The 19,326-nt window shown below is 65.9% G+C and overlaps 2 protein-coding genes across 4 annotated transcripts in view; both read left to right on the forward strand.

The window, feature by feature from the left end:
* BTBD2 (BTB domain containing 2) lies at nucleotides 1-19,298 on the forward strand. Of its 2 annotated transcripts, none has more exons than XM_047710603.1 (9): nucleotides 1-420; nucleotides 10,653-10,772; nucleotides 13,863-14,019; nucleotides 15,370-15,475; nucleotides 15,567-15,764; nucleotides 17,388-17,580; nucleotides 17,691-17,778; nucleotides 17,919-18,065; nucleotides 18,254-19,298. In XM_047710603.1, exons 1-9 carry the CDS (start codon nucleotides 14-16, stop codon nucleotides 18,413-18,415), a joined length of 1,578 nt encoding a protein of 525 aa, XP_047566559.1. In that variant the 5' UTR covers nucleotides 1-13; the 3' UTR covers nucleotides 18,416-19,298. The 2 variants fall into 2 exon arrangements, with proteins under 2 accessions (XP_047566559.1, XP_047566567.1); XM_047710611.1 differs by lacking the exon at nucleotides 1-420 and adding an exon at nucleotides 1,494-1,597.
* Nucleotides 6,206-19,326, forward strand: part of LOC125089085 (uncharacterized) — a 20,478-nt gene continuing 7,357 nt past the window's right edge. Inside the window, exons 1-2 of one of the 2 annotated variants that reach the window (XM_047710917.1) lie at nucleotides 7,029-7,044; nucleotides 7,135-10,646. In XM_047710917.1, coding sequence (XP_047566873.1) covers nucleotides 7,242-8,192 — 951 coding nt within the window. In that variant the 5' untranslated portion in view covers nucleotides 7,029-7,044; nucleotides 7,135-7,241 and the 3' untranslated portion in view covers nucleotides 8,193-10,646. Of the gene's footprint in view, nucleotides 10,647-19,326 lie in introns of those variants that run through there. The other variant, XR_007123852.1, reaches the window with a different exon arrangement.

Raw genomic sequence — 19,326 nt, forward strand, 5'->3', positions numbered from 1 at the left:
CCGCACCGACAAGATGGCGGCGGGTGGGAGCGGCGGGCGCGCGTCGTGCCCGCCGGGGGTCGGCCCGGGCGCGGGGGGCGGCCCCGGGCCCAGCGCCAACGCCGCCCCCGCCCCCGGCAACGCGGCCGCCGCCGCCGCCGCCGCCGCCGTCCCGGTCCCCGCCGCCCCGGGGCCGCCCCCCGCGCCGGGGCCGGGGCCGGGGCCGGGGTCGGGGCCGGGCGCGCAGGCCGCGGCGGGCGGGGAGCGGGCGGCCGAGGAGCCGGGGGCGGCGGCGCTGCTGCGCGAGCCCGTGTACAACTGGCAGGCCACCAAGCCCACGCTGAAGGAGCGCTTCGCCTTCCTCTTCAACAACGAGGTGCTCTGCGACGTGCACTTCCTGGTGGGCAAGGGGCTCGGCGCGCAGCGCATCCCGGCGCACAGGTGGGCCGCCGCCCCGGGCCCCGCCGCCCCGGGCCCGCAGTCCTCGGGCCCCGCCGCCCCGGGTCCCGCCCGCACCCCGGCCCTGCCCCCCAGCCCCGGGGCCCTGGGACCCGCCGCCCCGCTCCCCGGGACCCGCCGTCCCCCGACCCTGGGATCCCCCCACCACCACCGTCCCATCCCCGGGACCCAGCCGCTGCAGGGACCCGCCACCGCCAGGTCCTCTGAGCCCCAGCGCTCCTGGGACCCACCTTGCCCCAGGCCTGTGACCCTGCCAGGTCCCCATCCACCCCTCAGCCCTCTGATACTGGCCATACCCTGGCCCTGCGACCCCCACCCCCACCCCCCCAGCGGACTCCTGCCCTCCAGACCCAGCCGCCCCCACCATCCTGCACCCCCCCCCCATGGCCTCCTGCACCAAGTCCCCCATCCTCCCCCGCTGGGGACCCTCAGGCCCCCACCAGACCCCCTCACCTCTTGAACCCCGGGGGCCAAATTCCTAAACGGCATAACCCGGTCAGTGATCCCAGTTCTGTGGCACCCCAGCCCATGTCTGCCCCAGCCTCCAGGCCTTGTCTCTGTAAAAGGGGGCATTGTTGGCCCAGGTCTGGCCCCCCTGCCAGTCTTCTGGGTGCAGCCCCCAGACCCCCAGCGGGGTGGGACTGATGTCAGACCCCCCCCCCCCATCCACTCCTGGTCTTTCTGACTCTGCTCCCCTTTGCACTCCAGGGAGCTGGGGCGGGGGTGGGGGGGCCTTGCTGGGAGGCCTCCATTGGGGGAGGGGGGCGGGGGGTGTGGGGTGTCTTGCCACTGGCCTGGAATGTTCCACAGTGAGCGGTCCTCCCAGCCTTTCTGACATGTGGCCTTTATTTAACCTGTGTCTTTGAGATGTTTCTGGCTTTTTCTTGGTTATTTATGTGCAGCTGGATTTAGATTCTGTCTGCAGAAGGTTCCAGGCCTTTGGTTGGGTCCCCGGGACCTCCCTCCCCCGTGTGCGTGCAGCTACATGGGCCTCACCCCTGCTGGAGTAAGGGTGCTGATGCATGTGCGGGTCCCTCCCAGAACCCCACACCCCGCCCCAGGCCTCCCGCATGTCTATCCGATCCACTCAGCCCCGACTGGCCTTTAAAGCTGTTCCCCCCAACCCACCCAGCTTTGGGGAGCGCACGGAACGAGCAAGGTGAGGCCTCGAGCTCCTGCCCGCCTGACCCACGCCCTTTGGGGATGGGGCCCTGTGGATGCAGCTGGAAACCCCACGGGGTCGGGGGGCCTCAGGGTTTCTGCTGCAGGGGAGTGACCGGCCGCCCCGCGTGCCCTTAACCTTAGGACATATACTCGAGGGTCCGTGGCTGTTGGTGGTGAAGAAAGGATGGGGAAGGTGGGCATGGGACCCCCCAGAGAAGTCCGGGATGGGTGTGGCACGGCTGGGGCTCCACGGAAGGGCTGGGAGCAAGGGCTCTGGTGGGAAGGTCAGCCTTGTGTGGTATTTGGTGAGCTTTTCTGGGAGCAGGAGGGAGATGTGGCCCGGGGAGAGGACCGGCGAGGACAGCAGGGATCCTAGCCCTGAGCGAGTGGTGCCAGTGCCGAGTGGGGCGAGGGGGAGGGGAGGCCGGGGGACCAGAGGGGCTGGGCACGCAGCAGGTGCAAGGGGTCACTGTGGGGCAGGGGGACTGCGGCTGCTTTGAAGGGGGGACCCAGCTGTGGGTGCAGCCTGTAGGCGCTTGGTGGGGACCCTCGAAACAGCAGGTGCAGGTCCTCTCCCTGGCAGGCTGGGGTGGCAGCTTGGTAGGGGAGGAGAGTGGGGGGCTGCAGTGGCGGGACCCTGGACCTGGCTCCAGCATCCTGGGGAAGGACAGGTGTGGCAGGGATATGTCCAGGGCTGAGACACCTGGCGGGGGGGGAGGCGGTTGGAGACCCTGTGGGTCTGGGGTCTGCAGCGTGTGGAGACAGAGCCGTGGGAGGGGTGGGGCAGCCTGGGATAGGTGTGGGGAGGGGAGCAGGGTGGTGCTGAGGAGTGGCTGTGAGGAGCCGCCCCGAGAGTGGGGTCTGGGCACAGGCAGGGTGGCCTCCTGGCAGACATTCGCCTTCAGACCAGCCCTCCCGCTGGACCGTGGCTTCCTGCACCGGCGGCCACACGAGTCCCGAGTCCCCAGGGAGCCTGGGCCCCCAGCTCGCCCTGCCGGTCCGGGCAGTGTCTGTTGTGCCTGGGCCCCAGAGACTCCCAGAGCCCGTGGGTTTGATTGCCAGCCAGGGTCCGGGTCGGGCCGACGGCACTTTTCTCGTCCCCTGTGCCCTGGCATTGACGCCCCACTCTTTGGTCGCTGCTGATAGAAGGTTCTAGTTCTTTTTCTTTCTTTTCAGCCTTTGGGTTGTGATTTTGTGCGCGGGGGGTGAAATTTCCCCACAGTGATCATGTGGGTCACTGCCCGGCGAGTGGCCTGGGGCGTTCTGGGCCTCGGTTTCCCTGCCTGTGAACTGGGTCTGACCGCTCAGATGCCTCCACCCCGGGACTTCCAGGAGAATCGACTTGGTGACCCCACCAAGTACTTATCGCAGGGGTCCAGGGTGAGCGTAAATAGAGGTGGGGACGTAATCCAGGGCGTGAGGTCAGCAGGCCAGGGGCCCTGTAGGGAGGGGCAGAAGCTCGGTACCCCGAGGCCCCACTGGTGTGTGCCAGTGCTCCCTGCCCAGGCCCAGATCCTAGGAGGTGATGGTAACCTCATTGTGGGGAAACCTGGCACACACACACATCCCTCGAGCCAGGGGTCAAGGTCAACTTCAGCGTGATGTTGAGTGTCCGTCAGGGACTCCTGATGGGTCAGGCCAGAAGGGCACCTTGCCTCTGTGTTCTTCCCCAGCGTTGTGGGTTGAATGGTGGCCCCCGAAAAGGTGTATCCACACCCCGTGCCTGGTACCTGTGAATGGGACCATATTTGGAAAAAGGGTCTTTGCAGATGTGGTGAAGTTCAGGATGTCAGATCACCCTGGACTGTCTGGTGGGCTCTAAACCCAGTGACAGGTATCCTGGGAGACAGAGGAGAAGCCCCCGACCACCATAGAGGCAGGCACTGGAGCCCTGGGGCCCCCGTGGCTGGAGGAGGCAGGCAGGACCCTCCCCTGCAGCCTCTCAAGGGCCCTGCCGCCCCTGCACCGGGGACTTCTGGCCTCCAGGACTGGGGGAGGGTGGGATTCTGTTGTCGAGATCCGCCCAGCACGTGGGAGATCAGGGTTTCCAGGCTGATCCCAGGACAGCCCCTGACAGACCCAGGTCAGGCTCATGCGGCGGGATGCCTGGCCAGGCGTCCTGGAGACTGTCAAGGTCATGAGAAGCAAGGAAAGGTGGAGATCTTGCTGTGCGCTAGGGGTGCCTAAGGGGGTGGCCAGATGCCATGTGGGTCCCTGGTGGTGTCCTGCTGCAGAGGGCGGGTTCGTGCCCCTGCTGAGGCCCACGCCAGGAGGCAGACTGGGGGAGGGGCTTGTGCCAACCGCAAGGAAGGCCCCTCGGGCTGGCCCACCCCCCGCCCCAGGCTCAGGTGGGCATGGGCTGACCTAGGGTGGGGGACAGAAGGGCTCTGGGCTCTGCTTGGAGGAGGCTCTGCTTGGCCTTCACCCTGTCCCCTTCCCCTGACGTGTCCTCCTAATCTGTCGCTCTTGCCGTTGACTCGCTCCTGTCCCTCCCTGCTGCCTTCCAAGCCCTGGAAAGGCCGGGCATACAGTAGGTGCTCAGTCACTGCAGGGCCGCTGACCTGCCCGAATCAGAGGTCTCAGTGCTGCGGAAGCCCTGGGTGTCTCACACTCCCGCAGTCGGTGGCTCAGATGCCCCAATTCCTCCCGTTGTGGAGAACGGAGCCCTGCGGGGAGGGCCTGTGGGGAGCGGTGTGTGGGGTCCGGGGTCATCGAATGTTCTGCTCCCAGAACTTGGTGATGACTGGCCGTACCGTCTGGAGAACTGCGAGGCCCTTGTTCTTTGTGGAGACTCTGAGCTGGTCTCCTGCTGACCCTTCTGTCACTGATCACCTTCCCACCCCGCCCTGCTCCGGTAGACAGGGACGCAAGGCGCTGGTGGGATGCACCCCTGGGCCGCCCTCGGCCCGGCGCCGGCAAACTTCGGTAAACGGCCACGCAGCCTCCGTCCCAGGTGCTTGCTTCTGCCTGGCGGGACAGAGCGGCTGCGGGCAGCGCCATCAGTGAACGAGCGCAGCCGTGTTCCAAGAAAACTTTATTTGCAGAAACGAGCCGTGGGCCGGTCTGCCGGCCCCGGGCAGACTCCTGGTTCCTTAGGATCTCAGCTGCCGAAGGAGTTCGCTGGGAGGACGGGTCCACCGGTGGCACCAGGTTGGGGAGAGCAATGGTCGGGGTGGGGAGCGTCTGGGAGCGGGAGCCTCTCCACTTGCTCAGGCTGTTGTCCGGGTTTGCAGGACGGGTGCGTGGTTTTCTACAACGGCTTTTGCACATTTATTGCCGATTTTTGGTCACTTTTTTTTTTCTCTGTCGTGAATAATCTTCATTATATTTTTCCAGCTGGTTCTTGCTGGGAAGCATGTTTATTTCCGTCTGATTTGAGCGATGTCTGTCCGAGCCCTTGTTCGTGCTAATAACTGTCGGCTGGATTCTGTGGTCTGGCACCGCTGGTAGGTTTTCCTGTGATGATGGACCTGCCCAGAGTCACACTGTCCGGCGCTACTGCCCGTGGCCGCTGAGCCTTTGAAATTCAGCTGTCGCAACCAAGCGATTGAATCTTTACTTTCTTAGAAAGATTTTATGTATTTGTTTGAGAGAGAAAATGAGCACGAGCAGGGGAAGGAGAAGCAGACTCGCCGCTAAGCAGGGAGCACGACGCAGGGCTCGATCCCAGGTCCCTGGGGTCATGACCTGAGCCGAAAGGTAGAGGCTTCACCCACCAAGCCCGTAGGTGCCCCAGTGAAATCTTCAGATTAGAAAAAAAAGGTTTTGGGGGGATTTCTCTACGCTGTTGTTTGCAGTACACTGAACCCTTGAGTCATGGCAGGGCTGGGGCTCTGGCCTCCCCCCGGCCAGAAATCCACATGTAACTGTCCACCCTCCAAACCGCCCCCACTGCTAGCCTAGTGGGGGCCATAGGCCGTGCGATGCCCAAGTGGACGCTTTGTCTGCCGTGAGCTGTGTTCTGAGGATCAGGAGGAGAAAGGACGTTGGAGGAACACCCAGCGACAGCTCTGTTACCTGTTTTCAGTTTTAATTTTGTTTATTTATGGACGGGAGAGGGGGAGCCCCCAGCAGGCTCCTCGCTCCCTGTGCAGCCCGAGGCGGGGCTCAATCCCATGACCCCAGACGGGAGCTGAAATCAGCCGGAGGCTTAACCAGCGGAGCCCCCCAGTGCCCCAGCTCAGTACGGTTATGGCTGGGGTAACTCCCGCAGCCACTGAATTCCGTGCAGGGGCGGACGGCGCTGCGTCCGTGCCGCGGGCTGCGTCCGTACTGCAGGCGTCCAGCTGCCCTGGCTTCTGCGTGGCTTCTGCGTGGCTTCTGCGTGGCTTCTGCGTGGCTTCTGCGTGGCTTCTGCGTGGCTTCTGCGTGGCTTCTGCGTGGCTTCTGCGTGGCCGCGCGCGAGTCTGCGGGCGGAGACACGGGTTCTTTCCTCTGGGGTGGACCTGGGAGTGGACGGCTGGGATGGGGGGCGCCTGACGTTAGACAGTTGGAGAAAGCGCCAGCCTGGGGCTCCCCGGGGGTCTCCGTTGTTCCACTCGGGTCATGATCCCCGGGACCTGGATCGATCCCTGTCAGGCTCCCTGCTGGGCGAAGTCTGCTTGTGCGCGCTCTCAAATAAATAAAATCTTTTATAGAGAAGGAAAGCGCCAGCCTGCTTCCCGGTGCGCCTGCACCGTCTGCCCCTGCCATCTTGGCCTCGCGGCTTCGCTGCTCCCTCTGGTCTGCCGGGCGGCCGGGGGTCGCCATGCCTTCCCTTCAGCGAGGGGTTCGCAGGGGCTCCCCTGTGCTTGTGTGTGTCCTCAGCGGCTCGTTCTCCGTCTGAGCTGCCCTCGTTTGTTGGTGTAAAACCGTTCCGAACTTCATCTTCTTGAGGGTCCACGGCGACTGCCCGCCTGGCGGCTGACTCCAGCGGCGTGCCTCTCCTCCGGGGGCGGCGGGCTCGCGAGGTGCCGCCATCCCCTTGCCCGCCTGCTTCTCGCCTTGGGTTGGGTCCGCTCTGTGCTCGCTGGATGCCGGGGATGGGAGCTCCCCTCGCCGAGTCCCGGGCTTGGCCTCATGGACTCGCAACACTTGGTCCTGGCGGCGCCCATCCCCGTGGCGGGTGGTGGTCTCCTGGGGGGGGGCCTTGCTCGCCGGCCGCGGCTGCCATCCTCCGCACGCGCGTTGCTTCCAGCGCTGCTCTTTTCCCAGCGCGGGGCCCTCTCTCAGCGTCACTGTGGCTCTGGGTCATCGGACTCCTTGTTCGGAGCACGCCCTGGCTGCTGTCAGCCCCCGCCGTGTGCCCGTCGCGTGACCGTGGCGTGTGCGCGTGGAGGCCCCCAGATTTGGTTCGGTCAGGCCAGCCGTATCGCGGTCTGCGCGCCGCTCCGCCCCACCGGCCTCCTACAACAGCCTGAAGGTCAGCTCTGGTTGTCCGTCGGTTGTCTCTCTGTCAGCGCTCGGTTTCTGTGTCCGGGGAGCCTGTTGCCAGGGCCGCCGGTCGCCGACTGTGCCCCGTTGCTGGCGCCCCTGCCCCCAGAGCCCAGGAAGCGTGGTGTCCGGCGAGAGCCTCATCGGGACACTCATCGTGCCGGCTTCCCGCCACTCTGCTTGTGGCCTGTGCCTTCCTCACCCCCCCAGCCGCTCCCGTTCCGTCTATGGATGCCCGGCAGCGCCTGTGTCCTTCCCAGGGCTGCTGGCCGGGAGCACTGTCCACTCTAGGGGCTCTCCCCAGGGGACACTGCGGCTCTGCACACACCCCGTGTCTTCTCCATGCTGCCCACTGGCTGTCACGTTGTGGGCGAGGATGCCCACCAGATGCCGCTCTGGTTTTCCATGTCGTGAGCCGGACTTCTACAGGGAGAGCCGTGCCTTCCTCCTGGTACCCGCTCACTCAGTTCTGTGCTCGTTCTGTCTTTGTGGACGTGGATATGTGTCGTGTCCCGCACGCGTACTCTGTTGAGGCTCACAGCACCCCGGATTTGGCCACCCCACATCCCCTGTTCCGCGACCCCGTCCCACGTCCCTGTCCCGCTCGGAGCCTTTCTCTGCTTCCTGTCCCTACGAGACACTCTGAGTGTGTCTCGTACTTTCCCCGCTCCGGCTCTGGAATCCACCACGTCTCCCAGGAGCTGGTCCCATTTGTCGGTGTGGGACGCGGACACCGAGCTCCAGTCGCTGGGCGTCCCCTCGCCACCAGGGTGTCCGAGCGTGGAGCCCTTCCCAGTGGACGAGCTGCCCCACCCCGCTTTAGTCCTGTGTCTGCGTCCACCTGCCCAAAGCACAGGGTGACCCAGTACCCCCAGGTCAGCACCCCAGAATCTGTCCCCCACCACACTGATGCCCCTTTGTCCTCGGAGGAGAACCCGGCACACCCCTTCCATGCCACGCCTGCTTCATGGCACAACCCCAGGACCCGCGGCTCTGCTCAGGAGCGAGACAGGATGCGCAGAGGTGCGGCCCCTCCGGAGGCCCGGCTCCTTGAGTGGTGCCTTGCCTTTGTGTGCGGCTCTCTTGGCCTGCACCCCCTTTCCCAAAACAGGTGTTCCCGTGCCATCCGGGGTTCTTGTCCGTGTTCTGTCTTCTTTAAAGCTTTTCAACTTGGGTAGAACGCGCACAACACTAGGGTCAACACCTCCACCGTCTCTGCACGCACAGCTCTGCGGTGGGAAGCACTCACACCCTCACCCTCCGGCTCCAGAGCTTTCCATCCCCCCACATGGAGACTCCGTCTCCACAAAGCATGGACCCCCCAGCCCTGCCCCAGCCCTGGCTCCCACCCCCTCCTCTCTGTCTGTACGGACGGAACTCCTCTGGGGCCCTCCTGGGAGTGGGGTCCTGCGGGACAGATCCTTCCGGGTCTGGCCGCTCTCACAGCCCCGTGTCCTCGGCGTCCTTCCGCGTCATGGCAGGAGTCAGGGTCCCTCCCTTCCTGAGGCTGGACCGTGTTCCCGCATGGGAACGGACCATGCCATGTGTGTCCTTCACACACTGAGGACACTGGGGCGCTTCCCTTTCTGGCCGCTGTGACCCACGCTCTGTGAACACAGGTGTGCAGCGTGTGTGGACACTTGTGCAGCAGGCGTGAAACTGCTGGGTCCCGTGGTAGCTTGTGTCCAGCCTGCAGAGGGCCAACCGGACCGTCTCCACAGTGACCGTGTGACCCGTATTCCCACCGGCTGTGTGGGCGCACATCCCCGTGTCGGTGTCACATCTCACCATGGTCTGCGTGGCTCACCCCAGCTGTCTGTGTGGGCCGAGGTGGTGTCCCCCTGGGGGGCAGATTGGCGCTTGGAGAAGGGAGGCCGGCACAGTGACGAGGGGCTGGAGGCGCGAAGGCGTCTGAGCCCAGGGATGGGAGATGGGCCGACCCTCCTCAAACCCGGTGGCCTCTCTAGGGCGCAGGCTTGGTGGCCGTGTGTGCTGGTGAGGACGCGTGAGGTCCGGGGCCGCAGGTGTTGGGCACGCAGCGTGAACACACGAGGCGCTGTCTGTGGCCTCTCTCTGCGGCGTCCAACCGTCTCCCGGCCAGGATTGAGGTCCTTGTGCACAGCTGGGACATGGGAGCAGGAAGGTGCTGGTTACAAGGTGCGGGAGCACAGTGAGGGCCCGGGGCTGCCGCCGTCGTCAGGGACGTGTCCGAGGCCGGCCGCTGCGGAAGCCAAGCCTGCAGGCAGCGGGACCACAGACATGTTTCCTGTCCCCATGCTGGGGGCCAGACATCCGAGGTCAGGGTGTGACAGGGAGGTCCCTCCCGCCTCTCCTAGCTCCTGGGTGCTCCAGGTGTCCCCAGCGTCGTGGCCATGCCCCTCCCATGTCTGCCTCTCACCACCTGGCTTCTCCCAGTGTCTGTGTCCCAAAGTCCCCTCTTACAAGGACACGGGTGTGGGGCTAGGGCCACCCTGCCCCCCTGTGACCTCACGTGAACCAGTCACATCCACGAAGATGATTTCCAAGTGAGGTCCCATTCCGGCTTTCCGGGGGGACCTGACTTTTGAGGGACGCTGTTCTCCCCATTAGACTTGGTTTCGCATTTGGTCCTCTGTCTCGGGTCCATTCTCCGGATGGGCTCAAGCCCTGTGCTGCATGGTGGCCCCTACGAGGGCCTGGGAGGTGTGGCCCAGGGTGGAGAGGAAGGTAGGAGCTGGGGAAGGAGTTCCTTCTCCCCGTAAAGAGTCGGGGGCTGCCCAGCCTGGGATTCGTGAGGGGGCCATGGGCAGGCAGAGGCTGGAAGGAGGATGTGGGGCCACTCTGAGCCCCACATGCATCGCGATGGGGACCCCAGGACTGGGTGTGATGTGGGGTCCTTGCGGACCTGGGTCAGGTGCTCTGCAGCGGATGGGCTGCGGGGTGAGCCCTGGAGGCTGGGAGTGGACAGCGCAGAGTGGCGGGCCCGTGGACTGCTCCAGCTGGGGGGGTCACAGCTTGGAGGATGGGGGGGCGTGCCTCGCTGCTTGTCCTCACCCAGTGGGCCTTCCGGTCTTTATGTTGAGAAGTCGCGGGCAGGTGGGTCCCCCGTGGTCACGTCACACTGGATGAACCCTTCAGCCTCACAGCTCCCGCCTCCTAACGCCGCCCCATGCTCCTGCCGGTCCCTGGGCCCCAGTACCCTTCCCTGCAGCCTCAACTCCACTCCCATGTCCCTGCAAGCCTTCCTGGACCCTCGCTCCCGCCACAGCCTGTGTGCGTCCAGCCCCACAGTCAGGCTGTCCATGCACCGACCTCTATCTGCCTCCCTCCAAGACGGGACCCTAGTGCCCACAGCCCGAGCGGGGGCGTGTGGGGGGGTGACGGAGGGACCCTGACAGCCCGAGGGGGGGTGTATGTGGGGGGGATGGGGAGACTCTGATAGCCCGAGTGGGGGTGTGGGGGGGAACGGGGGGACAGAGCCTCAGGGCATTGTTGCCGCTGCGTGGGCTGCAGAGCCTCCCTCCTCCACTCCTCCCTTTGGGAAGCATCTGCTTCCACAGCAGCTCCAGTGGGGACGGCTGCGCCCCCGACAGCCCAGACTCGGGTGACGGGCAGAGGCGGGGCGGCGTGGAGCGTAACGGGCTCTTCTGTGCCGCCAGGTTCGTGCTGGCCGTGGGCAGCGCCGTCTTCGACGCCATGTTCAACGGCGGCATGGCCACCACGTCCACCGAGATCGAGCTGCCCGACGTGGAGCCCGCCGCCTTCCTGGCGCTGCTCAAGTAAGACTCCCGGACCCTTCCCGGCGGGGCGGGGGTGGGGCGGCGCGGAGACCCCCGACGACCGCGCCCCCAGAGCCCCCTTCCGTGCGTGGAGGGGCCTGGTCTGGGCGTGTCACACGCGTGGCCTCACACCCCGTGGGGCCTCCTGCGTCTGGTCCCCTCCCCGCGTGTTGTGGGCTCCTGGGCTGTGTCCACGTCCCCGTTCTCACGCTTGGCAGTCAACAGGTCTTGTGGAAAAGCAAGATAATGGGAGAACCTTCCGTCCTGCCTCTAGTGTTTGCTCCGTGAGCCTGGGAATTCCCTGTCAAGTGCGTTCGCCTTGGAGCACTGAATGCCCGGCGCAGGGCTGCCCGCCCCCAGCAGGGGTGAAGCGGGGCTGTGTGCTGCCCGGGCTCTTCTCCCTCTGCTGAGCACAGGTCTCTCGCTTCCAGAAATGCAGGTGTAGATCACGGTGCAGAACTTTCCAGACTTCCCAGCAGTTAGAGCGCCTTTTTTTTTTTTTTTAAGATTTTATTTATTTATTCGACTGAGATCACAAGTAGGCGGGGGGGGGGGGGGAAGCAGGCTCCCTGCTGAGCAGAGAGCCTGACGCAGGGCTCGATCCTAGGACCCTGAGATCATGACCTGAGCCGAAGGCAGAGGCTAACCTGCTGAGCCCCCCAGGCGCCCCTAGGGCGCCCTTTTAAATGCAGTTCGTTTTCTCTGTACGAATGTTAAGATGGCACAGAGTCACACAGGGAGATACGGGGGCGGGGAAGGAGGGAAGGAAAAGAAAAAAATGAAAGTTCCAGCAAGTGTGAAGGACAGAGCAAGTGGCCCCCATCTGCTGTGTCCAAGGCCACGCGAGTGCTGGCCGAGCTCCAGCCCGCAGCCCCTCTGCCCCTCGGGGCCACCCCTGCTCTCTCCCGCTGCCCACCACTCACGGACGCCGGGTCCCTGGATGCCCCTTAATCCTTGACTCTGACACGGTTGGTCCTTCGCCAGTCCCAGCGTCTTCCCCGATGGCAAGTAGCACTCTGGGGAACAATCTCATGGATTTGTCATCGTGTAACTTCTCAGATTGCTCAGCCCAGGGGCCAGTGGGCTCTGTCTCCGTCTCTACCACTCCCCCCGCCGCTGGGAGTGTAAAAGCAGCCATGGGGTGGGGGTGCTGTGTGCCAATAAAACCTTATTTACAAAAACAGGTGACAAAACCATGATGAGCTATCACTCCGTACCTGGGTAACTATTACGAAAAACACAGAACACAGGAGAGCTGACAAGAATTAGTGGGGGGTGGGACCCCCGTGCAGGCCCAGTGGGAATGTGAGACCTGGCTGTGTCTGTGGGAGACGCGCCGGAGGCCCCTCAGGAGGTTTCCACATGGAGCCACCATGTGACCCAGCAGTTGAGCTGCGGGATGTCTGTGCGGGAACCGAGAGCAGGGACTCTGACGTGACCTGTGCACCCGCATTCACAATGCGAGTGTCCACCCGCGGGTGCAGGGGAAACACCACGTGTCTGTCCACACGCTAGAATGTTAACGCGGAGGGACCCCGAGGACACGGGGCTCTGCGAGAGCAGCCAGACCCAGAAGGACCCGTCCCGCAGGACCCCACCCAGGAGGGCCCTAGAGGAGTCCCGTCCACACAGACAGGAGAGGGTGGGAGCCAGGGCTGGGGCAGAGGGTAGGAGACTCTGTCCCGTGTTGGGGGATGGAAGGTTCTGGAGACGGAGAGTGGGGGGTTGCAGGACGGGGGAGTGTGCTTCCCGCCGCTGAAGCGTACACCTAAAAATCTTACAGTGGTGTAATTTATGCTGTGCATCTGTTTAAAGTTTTATCTAAGTAATTTTTTTTTTTAAGATTTTATTTATTTGTTAGAGAGCAAGAAAGAGCATGAGTGGGGAGGAGAGGGAGAAGCCGGCTTCCCACCGGGCAGGGAGCCCGATGCGGGGCTGGATCCCAGGACCCTGGGATTGTGACATGGGCTGAAGGCGGCGGCTTAACTGACTGAGCCCCCCAGGTATCCCTAGTTAAGTAATTTCTGCTTTTTTAAAAAGATTTTATCCATTTATTTGACACAGAGAGACACAGTGAGAAAGGGAACACAAGCAGGGGGAGTGGTAGAGGGAGAGGCAGGCCTCGCGGAGCAGGGAGCCCCACGCGGGGCTCGATCCCAGCACCCTGGGACCGTGACCTGAGCGGAGGAGGGCAGCTGCTTAGCGTCTGAGCCCCCCGACACCCCCCAGTTAAATCACTTCCAGCTCCGACGTGGGGCTTGAGCTCTCGACCCTGAGATCAGGAGTTGCAGACGCTCTTCTGACTGAGCCTACCTGGCCCCCCCTTGCTGGGTGAAGTTTATCGTAATTAGAAAAAAACCCAAAGACATGTCCGAGAGAAAACGGGAACAGGTGGTGGGTTCCAGTGTGCGGGACCCCGGCCTAGAAGGCGGCGGGGGCGGTGCTGCTCGGGCTGGTGGTCCCGCTACTGCTGGGGAGCTGCCCCCCCCAGAGGATCGTCGGGACCTCGCTGGGGTGGGAGGGGCTGCGCTGCCACCTGGCGCCGCTGCTGGCTGGGCGGGTCCAGGTGCCCTCACCCCCCACTGCTGGCCTGGGGGCCTCCACGCGCCTGCCCCCCTTGGTCCGGGGCTGACCTGTGGGACCACAGCTGCCTGTGCGTGGGGCTCTTCGGCTTCTGGCACATTCTCGGGGGCCGGGGGCGGGGGGCTGCGCTCGGGCACAGCCCCCCAGGCCTGGCTCTTGGGGCTGCGTCCCTGTGCATCGGGCGGGCCTCAGCCCGCACCGCAAGCCGTACGTCCGCGTTCAGAGTGCGAGGTGGGCGCGAGGCCCGCTGCCCAAAGCTCTGGCCGCCCCAGGGCAGACCCCGCTGCGGGAACCTAGGGCAGAGTTGGGGGGCTTCGGCGCTGGTGCCCCCGGGGACGGAGGGGCTGGACTGTGGGTGCGGTAGCCCCTGGCTGGTCCAGGCGGATAAGGGTCTTGGGCAGGTTGTGTGTGCAGGTCACAGGGCAACGACACCCGCTCGTTCTGGAAGGCTCCTGGGGCTGGAGCGCTGCTACCTGCCGGTCTGACGGTCCTAGTGTCCTGTTTTAGGTTTCTGTACTCGGATGAGGTTCAGATCGGACCCGAGACGGTCATGACCACGCTGTACACGGCCAAGAAGTACGCGGTGCCCGCGCTCGAGGCCCACTGCGTGGAGTTCCTCAAGAAAAACCTGCGGGCGGACAACGCGTTCATGCTGCTGACGCAGGTGCGCGGGGCCGGGGCTCCGGTGTGCGGGGCGCGGGCGGGGCAGGTGAGGATGATGGGACCAGGCAAGAGGAAGGCTCACGGGGCCGGCGAGAAGCGGGTGCTCGGGAGAGGCCGCGGGTGCACGGGGGCTGCGGCGCGAGGCCGGATCAGAAGGCCGCTGTGCGGGTGCCGTCCGGCGAAGGCCTGGGCGGGGGGACCAGATGAGGACGCGGGTGTGGGGCTAGGGCGCGGGGCGGAGAGGGCGGCGGGAAGGTAAGGACGCGGGGGCGCAGGGGTTAGGCGAGGACACCGTGGGGGCGGGTTAGGGCGCGGATGCGGCGGGAGGCGGGTGAGAACGCTGGTGCGCGGGGGTGGGGCCGGGACCCTGAGACTGGGCGCAGGTGTGCTGCTGGGGAGGGCAGGTGAGGGCGCTGGGACCAGGCGACACTAAGGCGCATGGGGGTGGGGGGGCGAAGGCGTGGTCTGGGGGAGTCGATCAGGAGGGAGGTGCGCGGGGCGGGGGTGGGACGCGGGTGGGCGTGGGTGCGCGGCGAGGAGGGTGTGTGGGATGTGGGAGGGCTGGGCGAGAAGGCAGGCGTGTGAGGGTTAGGGGAGGATGTGGCTGGGGGTGGACCTCTGAGTGTTGGACGTCCCTTAAATTTTGTGGCTGAAGGTGAGCTTTCCTAGGCTCATCCTGGCCTGGACCTTTCAGACAAGGTGCCTGGCACGTGTCTGGCCAGAGATTTCCCAGCTGCGTTTTGATGCCCTTTCTCAGGGGTCAGGTGTGGGGAGAGGGGCTGTGACCATCATAAGAGTTTCTTGGAGCAGGTCCCTGTCAGGGTCTGTGGTCCCAGGCGTGGGGGTGTGGCTGGCGTGGCCACAGGGACTGGAGGCAGGGAAGGATGTGGACACAGGTGGGTAGGGGACAGGGCCGCCGCCTCCCTGGCTGGCCTGGGCTCAGCCTCGTGTGGAGTGTGGCAGGGCCAGAGCCAGGCCTTTCGGGTGGCACCGAGAGCCGTAGCCCTGTGGGTTGTGCCGACCAGGCCCCAGGCAGGGAAAGCACGTACTGGGTGCAGGGCTTATGCTGGGCAGAAGGAGCCGGAACGTTTTTGGCTCCGGTTCCCACGCCCTGCAAGCAGGTTCCTGATGGAGCAGTCTTGGCTGGTCCGAAGGGCAAGGCTTCCCTGTCCGCTGGCCGTGTGGGGCCCTCTCCCCGGACCTTCCTGCCTTCCCGCCTGCGGGCCCCATGTCTGCCTTGGAGGCTCAGGCCCCTGTGGCTGCGAGACGTGGAATTCAGGCCTTCGTCTGGGCCCGAGGGGCGTCCAGGGTTTCCGCATCGGCCGGGTGCTGAGGTCCGCCCTCTCGCCAGGCGCGACTCTTCGACGAGCCACAGCTGGCCAGCCTGTGCCTGGAGAACATCGACAAGCACACGGCGGACGCCATCACCGCCGAGGGCTTCACAGACATCGACCTGGGTAAGGCCCTGGTCGCCGGGGGCATGTGGCCGCAGTGGCCGGGGAGGGCGGCGCGGCGACCCCCTGCCGAGCTGGTCCCCTCCCCCCACAGACACGCTGGTGGCCGTGCTGGAGCGGGACACCCTGGGCATCAGGGAGGTGCGCCTGTTCAGCGCCGTGGTCCGCTGGTCTGAGGCCGAGTGCCAGCGGCGGCAGCTGCCTGTGACGCCCGAGAATAAGCGCGAGGTGCTGGGCAAGGCTCTGGCCCTCATCCGCTTCCCACTCATGACCATCGAGGAGTTTGCCGCAGGTAATGGGGAGGGGGTGGGGGCCGCTCAGCAGGAGCACGACCCCCCGGGTCCCCAGGTGTGACCCTGAGCCAGCTGCAGGAGCTGGGGTACGGGGTGCTTCTCCATGAGGACACCCTGGCCGGGTTCACGTGGACAGCGTGGCCCGCGTGCCAATGTGTAAAGACCAACACCCCCTGGGCGGCACCCACTGGGCATCTGGGCTCCCTCCCTCCATGTCCCGAGTGTCCGTGCGCGTGTCTGTGTGCGGGCTGGGCCGCCGCGGCCCCCCGGCTTGGGTTCACATCCTGGACAAGCCTGCACAGGCGGGAGGAGGCTGGGCTCGCGCCGACGTGGAGGCAGCCCCACTGTGTGGACATGTGGATGGGTGGACACCGAGCTGCCGGCCTCCCCTCCGGGGCTGGTGGGTCCTGGGTGGAGGCTCCCGGTCCCAGCCACGTAGCTAGTGCCGATCGCGGCCCCTGGTCTCCGTGTGCCCCGCTCCCTGCTTGGCTTGCCAGATCGAGCAGCCGCGGTAAAGAACCATTAGCACGCGCGAGCCAGGACCGCCGTCTCCTGCGGAGTAGTTGTCTTGAACGTGGGGTTCAGGGCTGGCTGTGACCTCCGAGCCCGGATCGCCCATCATCAAAGGCATAGTGAGTGCCTCTCGCATGCCAGGCGCCGGCAGTACACGGTGACCACGGGGGCCTGGGCGCTCTGGATGGCGCCAGGCTGTTGTCGGGCAGGGGCGGTCAGGGGGCCAGGACTTGTCCCATCCCCACACCCGCGGGAGCCTTGTGGGGGTCCCTCTCGCTGCAGCTTGGCTCACACCCCCAAAACTGCTCTCCTGGAGGTCCCCCTGCCCACTGGGCCGCTGGAACCCCTGGGCGGCAACCCCAGCTAGTGCCACCCACTCCCCTGGGTGTGGGGTCTCACTGCTTCCTGTAGCCCCCTCTTGTGAGGCCCCCCCAGGCCGCCCTGCTCTGCCTGATGCCTGCGGTCCCTGGGAATGATCTGTGTCTGCACCCTGGGATCGGGTCCGGCCTTCTGGCCCTCTGTGGCTCAGTGCGTCTTAGAGAAGGACCGCCCCTGCTTCTGTGTCCCACCGGAAAACACGAGACTAGAGACAAGTCGGGAAACACCGCGCCCGGAGACTCGGCAGCTGAGCCCACCGCGGCCGCGGCCTGATGTCCTTTTCCTCCTGCATTTCCTACGCAGAGATTAAAAAGAACCGTGTCAACTCTGTTCACGTTGTATCTTCCTTACTCCCCCAGAGCTGTCCCCCGGTTCTGGGGCCGCACACAGGCCTGTCACCAGCCCGCGGAGACCAGCTCCCCCAAGCGTGGATGGAGCCGGGCCGGCTGGCCGCCCCCACCCCGTCTCTAGGTTGCCCGGCCGGGACCCCCGCCGGCTGGGGCAGACAGCGGCCCCTCGTGAGCCTGGGCGGGGTGGCTGCAGCTCCGCGAACCAGGGCTGCCCCCCAGGGCCACTGCTTGCCGGGCGACCCGGGGGCGGGAGGGGCCTGTGGCCCCGGGAGCCAGCGGATTGGACGCCCCCGCAGATGCCAGGGCTGCCCGGACCCCCCCGGTGTCCTCACCTCTGAGGGCCCCCGCCGCGGCCCGACCTCCGCCCCCCTGTGCCCGCAGGGCCCGCGCAGTCCGGCATCCTCGTGGACCGCGAGGTGGTCAGCCTCTTCCTGCACTTCACCGTCAACCCCAAGCCGCACGTGGACTTCATCGACCGGCCGCGCTGCTGCCTCCGCGGGAAGGAGTGCAGCATCAACCGCTTCCAGCAGGTGGAGAGCCGCTGGGGCTACAGCGGGACGAGCGACCGCATCAGGTGGGCCGGCGGGGGCGCGGCCGGCGGGCCGGGGGCGGGGCCGGAAGGCTGGGGGCGGGGCCGGCGGGGGACGCGGCCGCAGCTTGGCACCTGCTCTGTTCACCACCCAGGTTCTCGGTCAACAAGCGCATCTTCGTGGTTGGCTTTGGGCTCTACGGCTCCATCCACGGGCCCACGGATTACCAAGTGAACATCCAGGTGCCCGCCCCGTGGCCCGCCCCCCCCATCAGCCTGCTCGTGGGGGCACGGGCCAACTCTGGGCCTCCGTGGGGTCTTGGGGGGGGGCACGGGGGGCCTTGGTGAGCAGTGCCCGCTCCCCCCGCCCCCCCCCCCCCCAGATCATCCACACGGACAGCAACACTGTCCTGGGCCAGAACGACACGGGCTTCAGCTGTGACGGCTCCGCCAGCACCTTCCGAGTCATGTTCAAGGAGCCGGTGGAGGTGCTGCCCAACGTCAACTACACGGCCTGCGCCACGCTCAAGGTGCCCCTCTCAGACCCCAGACCCCGCCAGGGCCCCGACCCCCCCCATTGTGGGGCTCTAGGGTCATCGTGGTCATCGCCCCGGGCGGGGGGCTGCCACCCCGAGGCCTCCAGTAGGACCCACTCCCTTGGGAGGGGCCCTGCTGGGGCCCCGGGGTGCCTGACTGCCAGAACCCCATCCACTCCCAGGGCCCAGACTCCCACTACGGCACCAAGGGCCTGCGCAAGGTGACCCATGAGTCCCCCACGACGGGGGCCAAGACGTGCTTCACCTTCTGCTACGCGGCCGGGAACAACAACGGCACGTCCGTGGAGGACGGCCAGATCCCCGAGGTCATCTTCTACACCTAGGCCCCCAGGCCCCGAAAGCCACCTGAGGCCAGCAGGCTGCCCCCCGTCCCAGGCCGTGCCCCCCGTGGCCCCCACGCTGTGGGCGCGCTCCCTGCCACGTTTCTGGGCGTCAGGAGAGGGTCACTCCCTGAGGGGAGCCTGGCTGCCTGCTCAGAGGAGCCGGGCAGGAGCTGGGAGGCCCTCCTGCGGGTGTCAGGAGGCAGGGCCGGCCTGGACCTGCCCTGAGCGGAGGGGCCGCCAGGTCCTGGGGCGTGGGAGTCCTGCACGCTGTCCCTGCAGCTCGGGGCTGCCTGACCAACGTCCTTACCACGGGCTTCGGCCAGGACCCCGTCTTCATGTTTGTCCTGTTCCCCCGCACACGGCAATGCATTCTGGGTTCCCATTCCTCGCGTGGGAGGCGTTCGGCAGGGGCGCCCCTAGTGCATTGGCTTGGGGTCTCATGTTCTGGTCTGGTCACGGGATGCTCAGGCCACCCCGACCCCGGGCCCCAGCGCACTGGCCTTGGTCCCCCCTTGAGGTCCTACAGGCTGGCGCTCTGCCAGGCCCCCCGCAGCCTATCCTGCCCCTGCAGCCACGGGCACAGACCACAGGCGCCATCTGCCCGGGTGATGCCGTGGGTCAGCTGTGGCGGCCAGGTCCCCGGCTGGCCCATCCCCCACCCTGTACATACCGCAGCCCTGCCCCTCCTGCAGCCACCTCTGAGCAAGCACCCTGCCCAGAGGTGCGGGAGGGCGGAGCCCTGCCCCCAAACCCTGCTGCACCCCCACACGTGTTCCCGCCCCGTGATTCCTTCTGGAAACTGTCCTCCCCAAAGCCATGGAAGGTGTGCCCTCCTCACACCGTACCCCCACATGATTTTTTTAAATAAAGGAAAGAAACGTAATGGCCCTGACCCGAGAGCTTCTTCCTGC

Source organism: Lutra lutra, chromosome 1 (genome assembly GCF_902655055.1).
Source record: "Lutra lutra chromosome 1, mLutLut1.2, whole genome shotgun sequence".
NCBI classification, from domain to species: Eukaryota; Metazoa; Chordata; class Mammalia; order Carnivora; family Mustelidae; genus Lutra; species Lutra lutra.

Excerpts from the sequence above, each read along its gene's own strand:
- BTBD2 (XM_047710603.1), top strand. The coding sequence starts at position 14 with ATGGCGGCGGGTGGGAGCGGCGGGCGCGCGTCGTGCCCGCCGGGGGTC. Across the intron at positions 17,779-17,918 it reads ATTACCAAGTGAACATCCAG|ATCATCCACACGGACAGCAA; the intron begins GTGCCCGCCCCG and ends CCCCCCCCCCAG. Across the intron at positions 18,066-18,253 it reads CGGCCTGCGCCACGCTCAAG|GGCCCAGACTCCCACTACGG; the intron begins GTGCCCCTCTCA and ends ATCCACTCCCAG.